General features: G+C 50.4%; 1 protein-coding gene across 2 annotated transcripts in view; it reads left to right on the forward strand.

Annotated features, from left to right (window-relative positions):
• The first annotated feature begins 9,740 nt into the window (after nucleotides 1-9,740).
• The window catches only part of ZNF777 (zinc finger protein 777), a 28,501-nt gene continuing 22,566 nt past the window's right edge, over nucleotides 9,741-15,675 (forward strand). Inside the window, exons 1-2 of one of the 2 annotated variants that reach the window (XM_013063181.2) lie at nucleotides 9,741-9,849; nucleotides 14,523-15,374. In XM_013063181.2, coding sequence (XP_012918635.2) covers nucleotides 14,538-15,374 — 837 coding nt within the window. In that variant the 5' untranslated portion in view covers nucleotides 9,741-9,849; nucleotides 14,523-14,537. Of the gene's footprint in view, nucleotides 9,850-10,320; nucleotides 10,630-14,522; nucleotides 15,375-15,675 lie in introns of those variants that run through there. The other variant, XM_045086429.1, reaches the window with a different exon arrangement.

The following is a 15,675-nucleotide window of genomic DNA, read 5'->3' on the forward strand; positions in this document are numbered from 1 at the left end:
CGTTCTGGCATCAAAGTAATGTGCGTGAGTGAGAACGCTTGACGGTCGTCATGCCCCGCCCCTCCCTCATCTCAGCCGCCCTCGGCTGCCCATGGAAACCCACCCACCTGCGGCCGCCTCCTCCCGACAGCTTTCTTTGCTTTGATCTTTCTGTGACTTCATTCTTGTCCAAAGGTGGTCCCCATCCCTTTCGACTTTCCGTTGTTCCATAGCAGTCCTGTATCTTTGTCCTGTTCCCAGGTGGCCTTAAGACAAGAGGGGTCAACCGTGCCGGAACCATTGCAACAGCGTCAAGACCAGTGAGGACTGGCCCCTTTAACTTTCACTCTGTTTTGTCTCCATTCCCGGGCAGACACCCCTCCCTCTCGGGGTTCCTGTCACCTTCTCTCTCTCCTCTCTGGCGTTCGTCAGTCTTTATTCCACATCACTGAAGGCTCGCCAGAATCCTCCTGGACCTCGAGGGTGGAACACCCAGCCCATCCTGCCCCCACTCCGTCCCTCATACAGAACCGGGGTGACCTTTCTAACTGGGAAATCCGAGCACTCTCACTCCCTGGCTTAAAGCCCTTCAAGGACCCCTATGACCTACTGCTGAAAATCCCAATTTTAGGCCTGCATAGCCGACCCCTCGTGAGGGCAGCTTCTCCATATATTCATCTTCTGCCTAAACTGAACTACCTCTTCCCTGAGCACTGTGCTGTTCCATGTCTCTGCACATGCTGTTCCCACTTCATGGCGTTGACCGCCCCATTGGCTCCACAGTGCACCTGGTACACTCCTTACACCTCAGAAGATGGCTCAGCATCACCAGCTGTCGCCGGTCTCTGCAGGTGGCAGTGATGCCTCCCGTTTCTCATAGACCTGGTTTGCACTCCTTCAGTCTTCACATTAGACTCTCCCCTACTTTGTATATAATGTTTTCCCGGAAATGTGTATAAAGGTGTATGTATAAAGACGAGGCAGAACACTTACACAAATCCTAAGGCAGACTTTATTCCCTGACAGCTAGAAACAAAGTTCCTGATTTGATGTGATTGTCAAGCTCCTTTTAACCCCGAGTCTTGTGCAAATTATACATGATTACTTAAACACATTAGAAGCGCCACTTAGGCATTAAACATATACACTTAAATAATCTGTCTTTAAAAATAGGGCAAAAAAGAATAAATGCAAATATTGTGGGTTGTAGAACCTGATAGAAACATCTGCAAATTCCAGATGGGATATAAGAAACATAATTTTAAATACAGAGCTCAGAAAGGAATAAAGGGAAATCCTAGTGTACCAGAAATGAAGACAAAACTACATCCAGGTCGTAAGCAGGTGAACAGTGGCTGCGTCTAACAGGGTGGGGTGAAGAGAAGGGTATAGAGGCCTTGGGACCGTGAAGATCAGAGTCTGAGCTGACACTTCATCCAGAGAACGTCCTCTAAAGACCTCGACTTCAGAAAATACATGGTTCAGAAAAAACACACCCAACTCCAAAAGACGATGTGCTGGGTGGTCCTCAGGAAGCAGATGCTGAAACATAGTTTCAGACAACAGGACACTGGGCTCGCTTCAGTCACACACATACTGAAGTGCAGGACGTTTACTGCACAATGACACTATAAATGGTAAAGGCAGAAGGAAGCAGGATTTCGCAGACAAAGTCTCAGACCAGGACACAGACCTAACCTCCATGGAAGGGAAGAGGAGTACAAGCAGGTTTGGGCAGCAGGAACAGAACACACTGTGGTTCTGACAGAGTTTGAGCCAACCAAAGGATTCTAGAGCAAATAATTCCTGTTAGGGGAGTCCTGTGTTGAGCAGAAACACCCAGACCCTTGCACTTTACCTGCTCCCACACTGGTTGGCGCTGCCCAAGGACAGCATGGACTTAGCTTGAAAGCCAAGGCATTTCCGGAAGGCATTAATGACCTGAGCTGTGGTCTAACTGCATTCCTTGTAGCTAGATGGTAAATTCTGAAAGATCTGTGTGGCAGAACACCATGGCCGTCACAAATGACAAAAAGCTTATGCCTCGGGCTGGGCTCTGGGTGATGGCAGTGGGCAGGGCAGCATCATCATTAAGAATCTAAAACCACAGCTTGTACACCATGGAGGCTGGAATCCAAATTTACATTACCCACAGGGCTGGCCAATTGACATAATACCTGGATAAGGGCCAATGAGAGTGCTTGTGGTTTCTGGCTGAGGAAATGCCAAAACAGGAGGAACTATCCCACAGTCCAGACCACAAGTCTGGCTCACTATAAGCTCACAATCACAAATTACAAAACCCACAAGGACACAGTCCACCATTAGTGAGACAACAAACACCGGGATCAAAATTTAAGAACCTGAATTCATGTACAGATTATTCAAGATTGAATGTAACATGGATAGTTTTATAATGCTCCCAAAACTAACAGAGAGCAGAAAGTAGAAGAAGAAGCATGGGGAAAACCTGGTAAATAGAAACAAATCAAACCTTAAGAAAAAGCAAGATACCGTTAAAAAGAAAGTAACATTTGAAAAAAAAAAAAATTTCTGGAAATAAAAGTCACTGAAACTTTTAAAACTCAGCGGACTGGTTAAACAGTTGACCAAGACACAGCCAAAAAGAATTAGTGAAATGAGCTACAGATGAGAAAAATACCCAGAATGAAAGAGAAAATCATGAATGGAGATATATGACATGTTTAAAAACATAGACAAAAACACCTTCCATACACTTATCTAAACAGATTTTCTCATCTAGAAAGAAGTAATTAAGAAATTAGGAGGAAATACATTTTTAAAAGAATGGCTGGCAATCTCCAAGACTTGGAAGACATAAATCCTCAAATTCAAGAGGCCCAAAGGCAAAGCCACACATTAAAAAAATCGTGGTGAAGGGCGCCTGGGTGACTCAGTGGGTTAAAGCATCTGCCTTCTGCTCTGATCATGATCCCAGGGTCCTGGGATCGAGCCCCGCATCAAGCTCTCTGCTCAGTGGGGAGCCTGCTTCCCCCCATCTCCTTGCCTGCCTCTCTGCCTACTTGTGATCTCTGTCTGTCAAATAAATAAATAAAATCTTTAAAAAATAAAAAAAATTAAAATAAATTAAAAATTAAAAAATCGTGGTGAAACTAGAACCACCAAAAACAAAAGGAAAATCCTAAAAGCTGCCAGAGAAAAAGACAGATTGACATGAAAGGAAAAAGAGTCAACGAAGACTGTAGAATCTTCTAGGACAATAACAGAGGTCAGAAGACAATGAGCTAACACCTGCAAAGTGGCGAGGGGAAAACCGTCAACCTAGATTTTGTACCCTGCTCAATTATCGCACACAACCAACGCCAAATAAAGACGTTTGTTAGAAGGTAAAAACTGAGAAGGAAGCAGTCATAGATAACGATAAATGGCTGAGGACTGTCTTTGGGAAGAAGAAAAACCCAGTACAGAGGAGGAACAATCATAAGGAGAATCATGAGAGGGGAAACATAGTAAATATGGGTGTATATTAACATACATGGACTTCATAAAACAATAATAAAGATAAATTTGGGAGATATAAAACAAAGTATCTACAACACCAGACCACGTGCAAGACAGAGCAGGCGGCCAGTGAAAGCATCCTTTGGTCCTTGTGATTTCCAGAGAAGGGCAATCATACATATTTGTGAGTCAATCAGACCTACTTAAATGTTCCTAATAGCCCCTGAAAGAATAGGAGTAGAGTGGCTCCTAGCAGGGGGAGGGATGGTGAATTAGGAAAACTTGATTCATCTAACAGACAGGGGAAAGGAGCAACGTTACGGTAAAGATCACAAAATAAGGTGACAGAAAAAACCCAAATAGGTCTCTCTATTCACTATGAATAGAAAAAATAAGTTCATCAGTCGAAACACACATTATCAGATTGTAAAGCTGAACAAAGATCCATCTCTATGTGTTGCAGCTGTAGTGAGAAATATTCGTTGGGGCATAGATCTTCTATTCTCCAACGACTGCCCCATGATTGCACTATGTCAGCCCTCCTCTCGGTGGCTGTTTGGTACCATGATGACATGTTGTCAAAAGTCCATCATGTTTCATAACTTGCCCTCACCAGAAAAGTCTCATTCCAGCCTCAGTCTGAACCCTGTTTGAACGTCAGTGGCAGTCTCAGGCAGAACGCGTGTCCCCTCCACCCGTCGGGCTCCATCTGTCTGGGGCCCCAGCAGCTTGGGGTGCAGAGAGCACGAGGTCTAGTCCTCAAATCCTTCCTCCTTTCTCTCTCCGGTCTTCCCACACTTCACCTGGATTCCAACTTGGGTCTTCACAAAGCCTCACTTTTGGCCAATGCATGGAGAGTTCCAGAAGGACATGAGGGAGGACATGCTCGTGTGTGTTGCCATAGAAACTTCAGTTTGGTTCCGCCTGGGACTGTGGGGCTCAGCTGGTCCAGTGGTGTCCAGGAGGGGGAGGGGGGATGGGGTAGTACTCAGCTTTACCCCCAGTTCCTCTGACATGGAGAAGCATTTCCAGAGGGATATCAAGAAATGTCTGCCCCTGACTCTTCCCAGAAATGGCCCCCCATGATATGGTCTGTGGCATGTGGGCACCCCAAGGGTCCCCCGCCCCCCACCTGCTGTGCTTCCTCTACAAGAGGGCAAGGAAGTGGCTTGGGTCGTACATTGCTCCACTGGGGTTCCAGGGGAACTGGAGCAGGGTGGGACTAGCCCCTCCTTTTCCCTGTGATGTCTTTAAGCCTTCAACAATCTCTACATTAAAAGCCATCTGTGGGGCGCCTGGGTGTCTCAGTTGGTAAAGCGTCTACCTTCGGCTCAGGTCATGATCCTAGGGTCCTGGGATCGAGTCCCACTTCAAGCTCTCTGCTCTGTGGGGAGCCTGCTTCTCCCTTTGCCTGCCTCTCCCCCTGTTTGTGCGCACTTGTTCTCTCTCTCTCTCTCTCTCTGTGTCAAATAAAATCTTAAAAAAAATAAAACTTTTAAAAAGCCGTCTGCCGGGCACCTGGGTGGCTCAGTCGGTTAAAGCCTCTGCCTTCGGCTCAGGTCGTGATCCCAGGGTCCTGGGATTGAGTCCCGCATGGGGCTCTCTGCTCAACGGGGGGCCTGCTTTCTCCTCTCTCTCTGCCTGCCTCTCTGCCTGCTTGTGATCTCTGTCAAATAAATAAATAAAATCTTTTAAAATAGAAAGCCATCTGCGTCCATGTGCCAGTGTGCTCGCAGACTTCAGGGACTTTGGGGGACACAGAGCAAGGGCTCCTCTTCTTCCCTATGAAGGAAGAGGGAGCCTAGAAAGAGCAATGAGCGAAGTCCTGGGCTCCACAGAGGACACTGACTGCTCAGGAAGGGGAGGATGGCCAACAACGGCCTTCTCTCTAGTCCTCTGTGTGTGTGCACGTGCATGGAGAGGGCGTATCAGTTCCAAGGGGTGTTTCCTGGTAAAGCTCCGCAGGAGAGTGACTGTCCCAGTCTGGCCACAGAAAGTGAACTGTGGGGGCCTTCGCCTCGATCCCCAGACGAGGACAAAATGGCACTTGCTGTCTTGTCACATGCTGTTTTCAAGAGACAAGAGTAAGACTTGAAAGTACAACACGGTGCATGGGGCGCCTGGGTGGCTCAGTGGGTTAAAGCCTCTGCTTTCGGCTCGGGTCATGATCCCAGGGTCCTGAGATCAAGCCACACATCGGGCTCCCTGCTCAGCAGGGAGCCTGCTTCCTCCTCTCTCTCTGCCTCTCTGCCTACTTGTGATCTCTGTCTATCAAATAAATAAATAAATCTTAAAAAAAAAAAAAAAAAGAAAGTACAACACGGTGCAAAGTAAAGAGTTGGGGGAGAAAAGCTCTCGTAGCAAACACTCATCTAAAGGAAACGGACTAGTAAATTTTCTAAAGGAAACGGACTAGTAAATACCTTTAGACAAAGCAGACTTTAACGCAAGAGGCATTACTAGGATAAAAAGGATCACTGTATTATTAAAAAAAAAAAAAAAGCTCTAATGTACCTAACAGCATGGACTCGGGACATATAAAGCAAAAAATGACAGAATTATGATGAAAATTCTGGAAAAAAATCACAATGGGACATTTCTATATACCTCTATTTGATAAAACAAACAAAAAATTAGTAAGAATCTAGACTATTTGAAAAACCTATCTAATTTTATCCAAACAATTAGAGATTCTATGTACAAGTATATATGAAATGTTTACAAAAACTGGCTGCAAAGCAAATCACAACACATTCCAAATAACCAATTCTATTCAGACCCCTTCTCATAATCACAGCGTAATAAATTAGAAATAATAAAATACACAAAGTGTTTGTGAAAGAGAAGAATGATTTAAGGGGAAAAAACCACCTTTTGCTCCCATTCGGTTTTTTAAAAAGGTTTTATTCTTAAGTTATCTCTACACTGAACATGGGTTCGAGCTCACAACCCCAAGGTCAAGAGTCGCATGCTCTGGAACTCCTGGGTGACCCAGTCAGTTAAGTGGCGCACTCTTGGTTTCGGCTCACGATTTCCCGGCTGTGAGATCCAGCCCTGCATAGGACTCCACGCTGAGCACGGAGTCCGCTTCAGATCTTCTCTCCGCCCCCTCAACTGTGTGTGTGCAAGTGCCTGCTCTCTCTCTCTCTCTCTCTCTCATGCTCTCTCAAATAAATAAATAAATCTTTTTTAAAAATTGCATGCTCTACAAACATGTAAGCAAGAGAGCTGCAAGCTTTCATCTTATCACTGCTTTCCATGTTTGGTTTTCGGGAGAGCCTGGGTGGCTCAGAGGGTTAAGCACCTGCCTTTGGCTCATGTCATGATCCTGGGATCGAGCCCCGCATCGAACCCCACACTGGGCTCTCTGCTTATCGGGGAGCCTGCTTCTCCCTCTCTCTGGGCCATTCTCCCCCCATTTGTGCTCTCTGGCTCTCTGTCAAATAAGTAAATAAAATCTTTTAAAAAAAATACATGTCTGGTTTTTGGAACAATTCCTACTGTAAAAAGTTTATAGCAAAAAAGTTCAGCTGATTACAGGATATTTATTTAATATCATCAAATATACAACTAGTAATCTTGAGGGGGGAATACACTGAGAGGATATGCAGTTATAAAAGTAACTTCGTGTTAAACATGTCAAAAGGAAGACATATTTTTATTTTTCCACTTTTCACATATGCTAAAAGACAAAGAAAAATAAATTCAAGCAGTTAATTAACTCTTGGGTGATTGAAGTCTTTCATTTTATTTTGGTAACAAGAAATCCAAAATTAGTACTGAACGTCTCATCTTACATTTGTCTGAAAAAGAATGATCATACGTTCATTCATCTAGGTGTTTCTCCGTGGGACAGGAGCTGATTAGTTGATTTCCTGGCCCCATCAAAATTCTAGCTGGCTTAGTTGCAGAAATGGACAAGCTGACCCTAAAATTCAAAGGGAAGTTCAAGGCATCCCAAATGATCCAAAACAATTTTGAAAAACAAGAACAAAGTTAGAGGACTCCCTTCCTGCTGGTAACATTTGGAAACATAAAATGTATGCTACCAATAACACAAGGACGGTGGGTAACCTGCTTTAAGATTAACGCACAGATTAACGCAGCATGGTGAGGGGGTAAAATTCACAGGAGGTAGGCTGTTAAAAATTAAAGCTGTATGTGTTAAAACTTAGGGCAACCATGAAAAATGAGGCATAACTAATAATAACTGTACAGTGAAAACAGAATTACTAAAAAAAGAAATACTCCATCCAAATGTAGGCAAAGAAAGAAGGAACAAAAGAAAGAGAAAGAAATTGCCGAAGACCTGGAAAACAAAGTAAACAACTAGTAAGACAGTCGATGGAAATACAATCCTATCAGTAAGCATGTTGAGTCTGGTGACAGGGTTCATATCCCTAATACATTCTTTTAAAAAGCACCTATAAACCAATAAGAGGGGCGCCTGAGTGGCTCAGTGGGTTAAAGCCTCTGCCTTCGGCTCAGGTCATGATCCCAGGGTCCTGAGATCGAGCCCCGCATCAGGCTCTCTGCTCAGCGGGGAGCCAGCTCTCCCCCACCCCCACTTGTGATCTCTGTCTGTCAAATAAATAAAATCTTAAAAACAACAACAACAACAATAAGAAAAGACTTCACAACAGAAACACTGGCAAAGGAAATGGAGAGAAAATTTGAAGAGACCAAGTGTCTAGGAAATGTGAAAAGATGTTCCATTCTCTTAATAATCAGGGACATAGAAATATCAATATAGGGGCGCCTGGGTGGCTCTGTGGGTTAGGCCTCTGCCTTCATCTCGGGTCATGATCCCAGGGTCCTGGGATGGAGCCCTGCATCGGGCCTTGGCGGGGAGCCTGCCCCCCCCCGCCCCCGCCTGCCTGTCTGCCTACTTGTGATATCTCTCTCTGTCACATAAATGGATATAATCTTAAAAAAAAAAAAAAAGAAAGAAATATCAATTTAAAGTAAAATAACTATCATTTCAATTCAAACTCATCGTGTTGGCAGGGTTCACAGTCCATTATCAGTAAGTGTTGGTAAGGCTGTGGAAACAGGACCCCATGCCCCGCTGGTGGGAGTGTCACTGGGCACCATCTCACTGATGAGCAATTTGTTGAATTTAGGGAAGAGGCAGGCGCTCCTGTCACCCCCTCTTCTGTGTCTGGGGGTCGTTCCCAGAGAAGCTCAAACATAGGCAATGAGACATGAACACACATGTTGCTGCCAGCAGGTTTGTTTTCATCCCCGGTGGAGGGGGAAGTTAACTGGACTTTATTTATTCAATGAAATACTATACGGTGGTTAAAATGAATGAACCAGATATTCTTGTTTAAACAGGACTGTATCTCAAAAACAATGATGCTTAAAAAAAAAAAAAAAACCTGCAACCTGATATGGAATGAATTACATCATTCACATAAACATTTAAAATACCCAAACCAGTGGCATGCCCTGTTTACTGATGCACCAAGACATAGGTGGGATCTCCAACCTCTGGGAAGGGAAGGAAATGGACAGGCCCTGCCCTTATCTGTATCCATAACTTTCCACTCTTAAAGAGACATCTATCTACACCGCCCGCGGACTGAGCCCTGCTCCTGCCGCCTTCTAAGGCAGCTCCACCCCTGGCCTCCCTGGGGTCCCATTAGGTGAACAAAAATATTCTACTTTTCTCCCCCCTCCCCCACTCAAGTTAGTTCCAGTTGGGTTTTCTCACGTGTATCCAGGAGGCCTGCCTGTACTTTCTCTCTTCCTCGCCCCTCACCCCCATTTCATTTCTAGTTTTTGCCTCTTGCTAGATGTTCCATAAATATGGGTGTGCGTGAACCTGTCCAGGAAAGGGAGCCGCCAACTCCAAGCTCTCTACCCTTTCTTTTGGGATATCTCTCAAGGTTATAAAGAGCATTCCTGCAAGGGGCTGGAAGGCAACTTGGGGTAAACATGTCCCTTCCCACTTGGCCTCAGTTTCCTCCCAAATGCCGGGTCCGGCCCCTTCCAGCCCCAGCACTCTATGATTCTCGGAATTGTGTCCTCTCCTGTCGAAAACAACACTCGGGCATTTCACAAAAGCACCCAACCCCCTTGTTACCCTTGGAACCACAGTCCGCTTCCCTGGAACCCGGACTGCACAGAGCTGGTCACATGAACCCGGGCTCGCTTTGGTGTGACGGGTTTCTTAGATCCCTTTGTGAGCGCAGGTTTTGAAAGGGAACGACCCGGGTTCTGGGTTTGAGAGGAGCAGGGGGATCCGGCGGGAGGAAGGCTGTCGGAGCCAATCAAGCCGCCTCCAGACCCCAGCACGTCGCCTCGGCCGCGCGCGGCGGTTTGTGCGCGGCTCTCCCGCCTCCGGGTCTCGCCCGAGGCTGCCCGGGGAGGCGAGGACCCCAGGTGAGAGGCCGAGCTGGGCGGGGGGGGCGGCTGGGGGCGGCTGGGGGGGGGGCAGGCCGCGCGGTTCGGCCCGGGCTCCACGACGGGCTGGCCCGGGGCTCAGGGCGTGTCCGTCGCCGCCCGGCTGCTCGCTCGACACTGTTCGCTCCTACCGGCTGTAGATGGAGCTGTCTGGGTTCCTGCAGCCTCCGACGAGCCTCGGAGTGTTTCTCTTTAAACGGCCTGAGAGGGACATGCCTCCCAGGATGCAGTTTGTATCAACATGGCAGCTGCTGTGCAGCTCCCCTGCTGAAGAGGCGCCGGGACGGCAGCGCAGCTCGCAGCCGGGGCCGGGGCCGGAGCCGGGGTCGCAGCCGCGGCCGCAGAGGGGCCGCGCGCGGGCCGGGGGCCGGTGCTGAGGGCCGGGGCCCAGCTCGCGGCCGGGGCGCAGCCCGCCCGGCCGCCCGCACCGCCGCGCGCCCCGCTCCGACGCCGCCGCCCGGCTCGGCCGCTCCGTCCCCGCCCGCCCTGAGCAGGCCGGGCCCGACGGCCGCGCGAGCCCGGGCGGGGGAAGGCAGGACCGGGCGGGCGCCGCCTGCGGAGAGGCCGGGGGGCCGGCCTGCGCGGGGCCGCGCGGCGGCGGCGGCGGCGGCGACTCCGGGCCGGGCCGGACAGCGCACGGCCATGGCCGAGGCGGCCCCGGCTCCGGTGAGGGCGGCCCGCGCGCGCACGGACGCGCGGACTCGGGGCCCGGGGGACGGCCTGCGCGTCCCGGGCTCGGCGGCCCGGCCTGGGGTCTCGGTAAGGGACAGAAACGCCGCGACGTGGGGGGTTGGGGGGGGCCGGCGGGCTCGCGCGCCCCTTAACGGGGGCGGCGGGGGGGGGCGGGCTGCGGGATGGGAGCGGGGCCGAGGATCCGGCCGCCGTCCGGGCGAGGCTTCGGGGACGCCGGGGCCTGGCACGCTCGCGGGCCCGGAGGTGGGCGCCCGGGGCGGCGCGCCTCGCTCCCTGCGGAGCCGGCGCTGCGTCCGTCGGGGTTGCCGCCGCACGTTTTCCGCAGAGCTCGCCCCCGCCGAGCCTCCCGCGGCCGGAGCGCGGCGCTGACGCGGCTCTCCCCATTTCGCAGAGCGGAGACACTGAGGCACAGACTCCTGGCGGCGACCTGCCCGGCCTGCCCCAAGGTCACGTAGCGAATCCTCCGTGGCCCGGTGCCCGCGTCCCCAGAAATGCCAGCCTTCTCGGGCCGCGGGCCTGGACGGGGAGGGGGCGGCTCTGGTGGCGGCCTCGCCTGGGTTAGGGGCCTGGCCCGGCGCGCGGTGGACGCGGCCCGTCGGGGGGGGAGGTGACGGCGTGGTGAGAGGCTCGGCCGAGCGGTTGCGTCGTGGGGAGCAGGTGACCCTCGGGCTCGGCGCCTGGGCCTCCAGCTTCTGCGTCTGGAGCCCCCCCCCCCCGCCAGATTTTGGGTGTCCAGACGGATGGGGTCTGGGGAGCGAGCTCCTAAGGGTTTCGTGGCCGGTGGTCCTGCTTAGTGGGCCATTCTGAAAAACCAGCCCTGAAATCTCCCCGCAGACCTGCTCTTTTGAGATGCGGTGGCCGTGCTGGAGAGCAGGATGGCTGCTGGGAGTCAGCGCCTGTGAGCCTCAGTTTACTGTTGTGTGGAGGGGGTCGGGATACATGCTTTCTAAAGAGCCTCCTGGTTCAATAAAAATAGTAATCATCTATTGGAAAAATACAGCAAAATGGAGATTTAAAAATGCCTACCTCTGGGCTTTGGTCTCCAGGGCCCTTGAATGGTATATAATTCTGAGTTAACCACACTGGGTCATTCAAGAAAATGGCATGGCTTTTTTATAAATCGGTATGAATGGTGATGTATTTTTTTCTGCTGATATGCATGAGTCCTGGGGACCCCATCCACTTGGGATGCACGAGGCAGGGAGGGTGGGTTAAATCCTATGATCTATAGTCTAGAATTCTCCCCCTGCCCACAACAGTTTGAGAATGCAAGCTTATTAATCTTAGATACTATATTTATAGCTCCATCCCTCTATGCTTAGGGTAAAATTGAGCCACAGGTTTACTGACACGGAGGACATTATAGCAAGGGGCTTTAATTTAGGGGTAGAGGACAGGTATGTTCCTGTGCCCCCCTCAACCCTCTACAGTCCTCCAAATCTGGAAGTGGAGAGAGCCAGTCTAGTAACAGCAAAGAAATGGTATTTTCCTTTGAGCTCTGATTAGACTAGTTGGTAACCGTATCTTACTCTGCTGGCTTTAGGTACTATACTGGAGTTTTTTATTGTTATAATTAGTTTTTTCATTGTTTTAGTTAAACCCGTGTATTACTCAGGGAGACTAACTTGGCCTCCAGGGATTTTTCCTTCCCATTAGTTGTAGGCAAATACCCTAATCCCCCCTCGAAGGACAGGGCCATAATGTGCCTATTGTGTTCCGTTATGCTGGTCATTTTCCCCTGGCATCTGAGGCTCCTGTCCCAGAGGGCTGTCCTGTCTGCCCTTACCTGTGACAAGTTGAGACGTAGCTTGATGATCTCCAGGTTTTGGGGTCTGTGAACCCCTTGAAAGTGTTTGCAGAATTGTGTGTGTGTGTGCCCGCCTGTGTTTTTGTTTTGTTTTGTTTTGTTAGTTTTTTGAGGGAGAGAATCCACAATTTTCATTAGTTTTCAAAGGGGTCTATGAAATGTCTTTATGGGTAAGGCCTTGCCAACCATAGACCCTCCCACGGGTCTGTGTTTACTCTCCAGGCTTCTCTGAATTTTAGAGGCAGAAAGGATTCAGAACACTTAACCTGACCTGCTACCTGGGTTGACAGCTGAGGCCCAGAGGCAACCTACGGTGTCTTGCGGCCAGCCTGCGGTGTGACCTTGGGCGAGCGGGTTGGCCTCTCCAAACTTCCACGCCTCCCTTTGCTAAGTGTGGGTAACAGTTCTCAGAGTCCCAGTTTCATAGGGCTTCCTGAGGATGACGTGAGAGATAGCCCTTTGAAATGCTTAACACAGTTCAGGGCGCACAGTAAGTGCTGACTAACTGTTAGCTGTTATCTGACTAATAAGCTCTCACATCTGGTTAGCTGCAGAACTATTGGATCATACTACCTTGAGAACATTCTGCCTGCACAGGCCTTCGGTTTCCAATTCTTGGCTTAACGTGTGGTGCAGTCTCGGTGAAGGCCTCGTAAGTGAATGAATGAGCAAGTGAAGGAAGGAAAGTGGTAGGAGACACAAATTAGTTGAGACGGCTCTGACAGATGACCGAAGCAATGTCATGCTGTCCCCTAACATTGTTTTTTCACGTGACCCAATCATTTATATTGTTCATTCAGTCAGCAGACATTCATTGAGCATATACTCTGGGTCAGACTGGATATGCTCCCTTTCAAACGAAGAGAATGGGGCTTCCAGTTACATTAAAGACCACTTGTACGTGGCCCAGCAGTGGGTCCTTCAGCAGATTGGTTGAAGGAAGATACGAGCAATTGGACAAACGTGTTATAGAAGAACTTCGGTTCGGTTCCGATAGCGCTGTTGATGGGCTCAGTAAACCCAGAGCTGGCCACTCAGAAGATCTTGGCTTCACCTCCCTGGTGACACAAGAATTCTCCCAACACGAATCTGGCTAAGGTGGGGAACAGGGAGAGAGTGAAGAATGAAAATCCCCAAAGGAGTCAGTCTTTATGTCAGTTCTAGTCGCCCCACCAGTCTTGACGAGGGTCACAGAATGGCTGACTTCCGCTCCATTTCCAGCCTCTCCAGGCCTCTGCTTCTCCTTCCCCACCTCACAGACCACAGGGAGGAACTCAGACCACCAGAGCGCGCCTCCTGCAGTAGGGACCATCGGCCCTGGGCACTTTGGCTCCCGCGTACAAGGGGCTGAACTACTGTCCCCTGGCCTGGCTCGGGCAGGGTGTCTCTTCTCTCTGTCTGCCTGGGATACCCAGAAGCCCATTTGGCCTCTCTCCGTAGACATGCTTGGTGAAATTGTATTGATAAGTCCACAGTTCAGCTTTGATCAGAGTCGGGGAAACTTAAGGTTTCCCCTAAGTTTGCCCTTAAGACAGAGGGCACAGGGACTGCCTCCTGACACAAGCAGGAGCAGTGGGGCCACATGTCAAGTTCCTCGTCGAGGGACGTCCTTTAGTAGCCCCGCTGGGGTCTCCTCCCACCTTGCTGGGAGTCTGGGGGTCATAACGGTGCCCGGCACTGACAGTTCTGCTCTTGTGGTTTACAAAGTCTTATTTTCTTTGATGCTCTGTGCTCAAACTCCGTGAGGTGGCAGGTGTGTCAGATACTGTCCTTGTGTTATGGGCAAGGACAGGGAGAACAGAGAGGCCGAGTGAGCCGGCAGCAGTCGGCGGGAACAGGACCGAGAGCAGAGGCCTGTATCTTGTCCTCTGGTCCACTTCTAGTCCTGGGTGGTCCCCGTGAGATGTGTGTTGTGAAGAAAGAGACAGCTCTACCAACACAGACGGTGGCCACCTTTTCTTTGTTGTTAATAATAGTTTCATAATTGATACCTAAATCAGCTCTAGGCTCTCAAGAAGAGACCCGTGTCCGCGCAATGTATCTCATTACCAGGAAACCCATGACCCTTTTCGGTGGGTGCCGATCTTTGGCATTTACTTTGCCATCTGGATTCTGTGGCCTTCAATCCTGTCCTTTCTCTCCTTGAACACAGGTCCAGCAGCTGGACATGGAGACCCAACGCTCGTCACCTCTGTCATTCCCCAGTGTTCTGCAAGAAGAAACCCCACGTCAGGCCCCTACCGGAATCCCCCGAGAAACTCTGTTTCAGTCCCGCGTTCTTCCCCCCAAAGAGATTCCTTCTTCGTCTCCCCCCATTCCCCGACAAGGCTCCCTGCCCCAGACTCCCAAGCTAGAGACCTCTGGCCGAATGCCGCATGTTCTCCAGAAGGGACCCTCACTCCTGTATCCGGCCGCTTCTGAGCAAGAGACTCATCTCCAGGGTCCCCTGACTTCCCAAGAAGAGACCCAGTATCCACCCCCAGCTGCTGCTGAACAGGAAATATCACTTCTGTCCCACTCCACCCCCCACCAAGAAGCCCCACTCCACTCGCCTGAAGTTCCCGAGAAAGACCCCCTGTCCCTTTCCCCCACAGTGCCGGAGACTGACATGGACCCCCTGCTTCAGAGCCCCGTATCCCAAAAAGATACTCCCTTCCAGATCTCTTCTGCAGCCCAGAAGGACACACCACTCCCTACGGCGGAGATCACCCGCTTGGCCGTGTGGGCTGCCGTCCAAGCGGTGGAGAGGAAACTGGAGGCCCAGGCCATGCGGCTCCTGACCCTGGAGGGGCGGACGGGGACGGCCGAGAAGAAGCTGGCGGACTGCGAGAAGACGGCCGTGGAGTTTGCAAACCACCTAGAGAGCAAGTGGGTTGTCCTGGGGACCCTGCTGCAGGAGTACGGGCTGCTGCAGAGGCGGCTGGAGAACATGGAGAACCTGCTGAAAAACCGAAATTTCTGGATCCTGCGCCTGCCCCCGGGCAGCAATGGAGAGGTCCCCAAGGTAAAGCCATCCCAACCGGGGCCTCCCAAGGAGGGATCCGAATTGCATGTGCTTTAGGAATTTCATATAAAAGAAGGAAAAAGAGGTGGTTAAGGAGACAGATATAATGACACCTAGTTGCTAGCATGACTTCACCAAGCACAAGACACGCCAACATCGCGTTTGTCCTGTTGGTTAAGCCCTGGGTAAACAGGTCAGAGGACCTCCTAGTGATCAGGGATGGTCAGTTCCGAAGGGCGTTCAGGTCACAGTGAGTGGGATTTGGTGTGAACGTTGGGAGTTCATTGTCAGAGGTGGACGG

Source organism: Mustela putorius, unplaced genomic scaffold, assembly GCF_011764305.1.
Source record: "Mustela putorius furo isolate JIRA1106 unplaced genomic scaffold, ASM1176430v1.1 tig00000929_pilon_pilon_pilon, whole genome shotgun sequence".
Lineage (NCBI taxonomy): Eukaryota > Metazoa > Chordata > Mammalia > Carnivora > Mustelidae > Mustela > Mustela putorius.